Source organism: Myotis davidii, unplaced genomic scaffold (genome assembly GCF_000327345.1).
Source record: "Myotis davidii unplaced genomic scaffold, ASM32734v1 scaffold234, whole genome shotgun sequence".
In the NCBI taxonomy this organism is placed as follows: domain Eukaryota; kingdom Metazoa; phylum Chordata; class Mammalia; order Chiroptera; family Vespertilionidae; genus Myotis; species Myotis davidii.
In genome coordinates, this window is record NW_006285617.1 from 30414 (window position 1) to 37661 (window position 7248).

At 35.9% G+C, this 7248-nt stretch overlaps 1 protein-coding gene and 1 pseudogene across 1 annotated transcript in view; both read right to left on the minus strand.

Annotated features, from left to right (window-relative positions):
• The window catches only part of LOC102770344 (UDP-glucuronosyltransferase 2B17), a 53390-nt gene that overhangs the window by 14061 nt on the left and 32081 nt on the right, over nucleotides 1-7248 (minus strand). Inside the window, exon 3 of the mRNA XM_006756417.2 lies at nucleotides 1606-1754. Coding sequence (XP_006756480.1) covers nucleotides 1606-1754 — 149 coding nt within the window. The remainder of the gene's footprint in view (nucleotides 1-1605; nucleotides 1755-7248) is intronic.
• On the minus strand, nucleotides 260-530 carry LOC102770055 (annotated as a pseudogene).

The window sequence follows — 7248 nt, forward strand, 5'->3', positions numbered from 1 at the left end:
AAGTAGCTCATGTAGGGGACTGTCTAGGGCGGGGAAAAAAATGGACACATATGTAATACCCTTTGTAATAAAAAATAAAATTTGAAAAAAAAAAAAATAAATAAATAAAAATGAGTGAAATATGTTTTCTTCTGCAACTCCAGTAATAAGTTGTTATTCTGAAGTTTCTTATACTTACAAAAAGGGGGCGCAAGGGAATACGACAATTAAAGCTGCCTCTTAATCACAGAAACCAAATTTTTCTTTTCTTCCCAATAAGTTAGTTTCCATCTTCCAACTCTGACTTGTTTTTTTAAAAGATATGATGCTAGAAATTCAGAATGATTTGGTAGTCTTTCCTTTGCAAGTACAGCAATCTGATGCAGGTAGGTACAGTTCGCAAAGACTATAGATCCACTTTCTGCTTTGATGATTTTTCTGCATTAATATTCTTAGTTTTACTATCCTCTCAACGTTATCTGTGGGACTACACTCAGAATGAGGATTTTCTGAAACTGGTGCCTGTCTTCCAGCATCTGCTCTGGCTCCATGTCAAACACTGCAAGTCACAGTTTCTGGATACCAATTCATGCTGGAGCCTTCCATTTCTTAGAGCTCTCTGTAAAATAAACCAAGAATCTCCTAGGAACATCATGTACCCTGAAAACTTCCTAAAGGGATTTTTAAAATCTTCTCACAGTACAAGTAAATGAGGGTTTCCTCTTCACTCACTATTGATAGTTCAACACAGTGTCTATGCAACACTTACCTATTACTCATTTGTTTCTCAATACTGTTTTCTTTTAACATCCGTGACACTCCACATTTTTTTTTTACTTGAAGGCTTAAGAATGTGATATACAATTACCTTTTTTATTCCAAAAGATACCTGTCATCAGGTTGGTAAAGAATGAAGCCAAGTTTGGATTTCTCATTTTCCTGAACTCTATGCTGGTGACCTCCACTATTTCCTTTGCTGTGTTTTGCTGTGTCATATTACCCAAATGACTTATAGAAAATTCTACCTGAAAATTCCACTTGTTCCTTTAAGTAAATAGTCACAATGTAGAATTCATTGTATTAGTGTCAAATAAATTTTATCCTATGTTTTCTATTTCAGTAGAAGCCATCACTATCAAATAAACATTCAAAATGAAAATCAAAGAGTCATCTTTATTTCCTTTTCTTCCTTTAACTCTTACTTCCCCTCTCACCAGTAAATAGTGTGGAACTTATCCCTGTGTCTCATGAAAGCATGTTTATCTCTCAACCTTCATAATATATGCCCATTTCCATAACTTTTTCATGCTTATGAAGAATACTACAGCAGTCTCCTTAGTGATTTTCATGGCTTCAGTTTTCAGTTGCTCCTATCATTATCCATATTGTTAAAAAGAAAAGATATTTTAAGATGTGCTTCAATCACGCCAGGTTTTTCAGCCTGATTTCCCAATATAATACCTAAAATACCTATAAATAACTCACAAGAGCCCTCTGGCATGGAAATAGAGTTGGCCATCCAATGATATTCAACATCATGTCTCTGTTACCAAGACTGTAAGCTTTAAAAGGAAATCAGGTGTCACATCATAAGGTACATAAAATCCATCAATGCTGTAGTCTTACCTTAGGTAATGGTTTGGCAGGTTTGCAGTGCAATCCTCCAACAAATTCAAAATTAGGTAGATATGGACGAGGAAATTCAAAATCCCAATATGTTCTAATTAACCAAATTTCAGCTTTCCCCAGAGTCTCACATAATGTAGTGGGTCTTCCTGGAAAAAAAAAGTTGGGTAAAAGGAAATAGACTATAAGTTAAATGGGAAAATTGCACCACCAACTTTTTGATTAATTCTCAAGGGAAAATTAAGTTTAGGTCTTCTAGAATGATATGGCTTTTAGATGTCAAATGAAAAGGAGAATTAATATAATCAAATAAAATAAAAAAGAAAGATAAAAATAAAGATGAAAGAAATTAAAAAGAAAGTTAAAAAAGGAGAATAGATTATTTGTAAGTTTCTTTTTACAAGATAAAAGAAACCAAACATTTAAACACAACTCCAAATTTCTAATTAATTTATTGCTAATTTTTTTCTCTCCAATTGAATGTCAGATGATAGATTAGCTCCACAAAATCTGCAGCAAATCACCCCACAATGGTTTCTAGTCTTCTAGTCAAGAATATGTCCATGACATCTCCAGCATGTTTTAATTTCAGGATTACACATATTGTTATAGTATCCCATCAATATCAGTCGACCTCATCCTTCTGTGTTATATCTCATCACTTCAATTCCGGGGGCAGTATTTTATTAGTAAGAACTCCATGAATAATTCATACTCATGATGACCCTCTTTTGGGATGTGTGGTTCACAAATACATACTACAGTTATCTCACAACTTTTTACTGCTGTCTTACTTTACTGCTGCCTCATTGATGTGTTTTGAAGGGTATTTAGAGTATTAATTTTAGGTTTTTATGCAGAAGAATAAATAATTGCAAATAACCAAGTCTTTAATTTCTGTTTATAAAAAATACATGTTTTATAACTGAGAGGAAGGGAGAAAAACAGGTGAGAATCCTTTTCACTTTAGGATTCTAATTAAAGTTGATGGTGACATAAACCCAGGGAGGAAATCTTCATTTTATAGTCATTACTTTTTAATATAAAGTCATTTAGTCCAAAGGCTATAATTTGATAATGAAGAAGTTTTGACCAAGGACACTCAGTTTGAAATTGCCAGAGATTAGATTAGAACTCCATCTCTTAGCTTCTGAATTAATGTGTTTTTGTCCTCTGGATGTCTACTTTTTTTGAGACTCAAATCCTGCCTTGATTACAAACCCTGATAGTTTTATTAGTCATTATCTTATTTAAATTAATCATTTTTCTGCCTAAGTGACTTAGTTTATATGACCTTAGCCTCATTTTAGAAAGACAACTTAGAGCAATTAGGAAAATTCTACATTTAAAGCAATGACTCACAATAATGGGTACAGAAGAGATAAATGGAAAGAGAATGAAAATGAATTTAATATAAAACAAACTGTAAATAATTTCATAAGTTGTATTTGAAATGTTACATAAGAGGAATTATGGACATAAAACTGAAATTAAATAGACAAACACCCAATTTCTTTTAGTTATATAATTTACATAAAATTAAATTATATAATCAAAATGTATAATTCTAAATATATATGTGTTATGTGGGTTAAGTTAATTAATGGATTAAATTTTAGCTACCAAGTAGATATTATTATCAAATGAATCTGTTAGTTTAAGTGAGTTAAGTGGGGTGGTTTTTTAATTTTAAAGACTTCTTGCCTGAAAACATTATTAGTACAATTTTTGTTTAATAGAAGAAGCTTTTTTTCCTCCTCCTTATATAATGCTTCTGTCCTTTTTCTCAAGTTGAGGCTTTTCAGAGGTCTTTACTCATAATCCTACCATGCCAAAATGTGGCCAGATATAATATAGTTTTCTGTTACCACTGATGGTCGATTTGAGAAAGATTCTTGTAATTTTTTCCTATATCTATAGAGCCTCGTAAGTAGTGTGCTCCCAGCATGCATAATGATTATAGAGTTAACTAATTATAGCAAATCATTACATTTGAGTTTAAATCATGGGTATATAAAAGGATTTAAAAGATACATTATTATTGATTTCAAAGACGAAGAGTGAGCAAGAGAGAAGAAACATCAGTGATAAGAGAGAATCATTGATTTGCTGCCCCCTGCATGCCCAACACTGGGGATCTTGCCTGCAACCCAGGTGTGTGCCGTGACCTGGAATCTAACCGTGACCTCCAGGTTCATAGATCGACCACACTAGCCAGGCTCAAAGATTTTCTTAAGTTGGTTTCTTGGAACATTAGTTGTGTAAAAACAATTTGATATTCAGTGAAGTAGATTAGATCATATATTTAGTGTGAGATATGATCTTTTGTTTGTTCTTGTTTGCGCTTCTCAAAGATAGTTGAAGAAGAAACCTTTCTGAGTTGATTGATTCAGCTCTCAGCTAAGTGTATGAAATTGCAAATAAAAGCATTTTAAGCAGAAAAGGCAAAGATTAAAAATAAGTTGATTAGGTGTATATCAACCTATTGAATAGTGGTTCTCTTTAACTGCTCAAGACACAAAGTCTTAGGATTTTCTAATTACTTTTTCAGATTTTTGTGCAGCATCCCCCCAAGAAATATAAAGTATCTTAGGAATCTTTTCAATGACCAGCCATGATGAATCTATCCAAATACTCAACATATATTAGCAAATAAGACTCAGCAACATATTAAAAAGATCATACACCATGACCAAGTGGGAATTATTCCAGGGATGCAAGGCTGTACAATATTCACAAATCAACAAACAAGGTGCAATACATGAACAAATTGAAATACAAAATGCACATGATTATATCAATAGATGCAGAAAAGTGTTTGAAGAAAATCTGACACCATTTTTGATAAAAACTCTCAGCAAAATGGGAATAGAGGAATCACACCTTGACATAATAAAGGCCATATATGACAAATGTACAGTCAACACCATACTCAGTTGGCAAAAACTAAAACCATTTCCCTTAAGAACAAGTATAACACAGGGATGTCTTCTTTACCTACTCTTCTTCAATATACCGTATTTGCCGGCGTATAAGACGATTTTTTGGCCCTGAAAAATATGCCTCCAAGTGGGGGGTCGTCTTATACGCCAGGTACACTTCAGATAGACTGCCCATAGTGCTTGCCCCGTGCCATAGTGGCCTCCCGATGCCCGCCCACTTCATTCCACATACCGTTCAGGCATCAGCAGCGCTGCTGGGTGTATGCTCGGCTGTTATGCGATTTTGCTGTTATGCGATTTTACCACACTCGCAAAATCGCACACAGCCGACCATACACCCAGTATGATAGCACAAAATCGCGAATCGCGATACCATACTGGGTGTATGGTTGGCTGTGTGCGATTTTGCGAGTGTGGTAAATTCGGGTTACCGTATATTTCTTTACATATGCATTGAAGATTCGTGATTTTGCGCTATCATGATGCCTCTTAGAATGTTGAAGAGCTCGCACTTGCGCACTAGTGAGGTCCCAGGGAGATGCTGATGCAAGGGTGGACCAGACTGCTATAGTGACAGGGCGGGCAAACAGGGAGCAGGGACCAATCAAATCAGGCTTTGTATACAGCCAACAGCCAACCACAATACTGCCCCATTGTACAGTACAGCATAGAAAACGTCGACCAGTCAAACCCCTATCATCCCTATCATGGCACCAAGATGTCGTTGATGAACTTTTAATATCAGATGATGAAGAGGAGTTTGAAGGCTTTTAAGGTGAAACTGTCTACGGCGAGTATATAACAAACTCTGTATTTTGAGTGGAAATGTTAGGGGGTCGTCTTATACGCCCAGTCGTCTTATACGCCGGCAAATACGGTATATTGATTTCATAAAAGAAGGAAGAGGGATTGAGAGAGAAAGAAACATAAATGATGAGAGAGAGTCCTTGATCTACTGCCTCTGGCACACCCCCTACTGTGGATGGAGCCTGCAACCTGGGCTTGTGCTCTGACTGGGTATGGAACTGTGAGCTCCTACTTTATAGGTTAATGCTCACCCAGTGAGCCACACTGGCCAGGCTCAATGGTATTTTTATACACCAATAATGATCTATCAGAAAGAGAAACTAAAAAAAAATTCCATTTAGCATTGCAAGAAAAAATTTCAGATACTTAGGAATAAACTTAACCAAAAAGGTAAAACATCTGTACTCAGGAAACTATAAGACATTGATAAAAGAGATAGAAGAAGATATAAACAAGTGGAAGAACATACCATGTTCATGGATTGGTACAATTAACATAATTAAAATGTCCATACAATCTAAAGCAATCTATAGATTCAATTCAATCCCTATTAAAATACCACTGACATATTTCACAGATCTAGAATGAATATTCCAAAAATTTGTATGAAATAAAAAAATGATGTCAAATAGCTGCAGTAATCTTGAGAAAGAATAACAAAGTTGGAAGGATCTCAATACCAGATATCAAGTTATATTACAAAGCTCATCACAACAGCCTGGTTCTGGCACAAGTACAGACATATAGATCAATGGAACAGAAAAAGAACCCCAAAATTGACCTAAGCCATTATGCTCAATGAATATTTGACAAAGGAAGCAAAAGCATACAATGGAGTCAAGACGGTCTCTTCAATAAATGGTGTTGGGAAAATTAGGTACATGCAGAACAGTAAAAACTAGACCACCAACTTATATCATACACAAGAGTAAGCTCAAAATAAATACAAGATTTTTATGTAATTCATGAAAGTGTAAAAATCCTAGAAGACAGCATAGGCAGCAAATTATCAGACATCTCACGTAACAATACATTTATGGATACATCTCCTAGGGCACGAAAAACAGAAAAAAAAATAAACAAATGAAACTACATCAAATTAAAAGCTTTTTCACAGCAAAAGGAACCAGTATAAAAATGTAAAGGGAGCCCATTGTATGGGAGCACATATTTGTCAGTGATATACAAGATGAGGGGTTAATTTCCAAAATGTATAAACTACTCATACAACTCAACAAAAACAAGACAAATAACCAATTAAAAAGTTGGGCAGAGGACATGAATAGATACTTTTTTAAAGAGGACACATAAATGGCCAAGATACATGAAAAAATGCTCAACATCATTAATCATCAGAGAAATAGAAATAAAAATGACAATGAAATATCATCTCATACCTACCACAATGCCTACCATCAATAAATCAACAAACAAGTGTAGAATTTCCTCAAAAAATTAAAAGTATAACTGTTATTTGATCTAGTGATCCCACTTCTAAGAATATATCCTAAGAATACCAAAACACCAATCAGAAAGAATATATGCACCACTATGTTCATAGCATTGTTATTTACAACTAGGGGCTCGGTACACAAAATTCGTGCACTGGGTGTGTGTGGGGGGTGGGAGTGTCCCTAAGCCCAGCCTGCCCCCTCTCACATACTGGGACCCCTCAGGCGTTGACCCCCATCACCCTCCAATCGCAGGCCTGGGCAGGGGACCCTCATTTCCCCCCATCACTGGTTCTGCCCCCAGCCCAGGCCTAATGCCTCTGGCCCAGGCATCAGGCCTGGGCAGGGGACCCACAGACCCCTCCAATTGCTGGCTCTGCCCTCGGCCCAGGCCTGATGCCTCGGCCAGAGGTGTAGACCCCCATCCCCCTCCGATCGCCTGA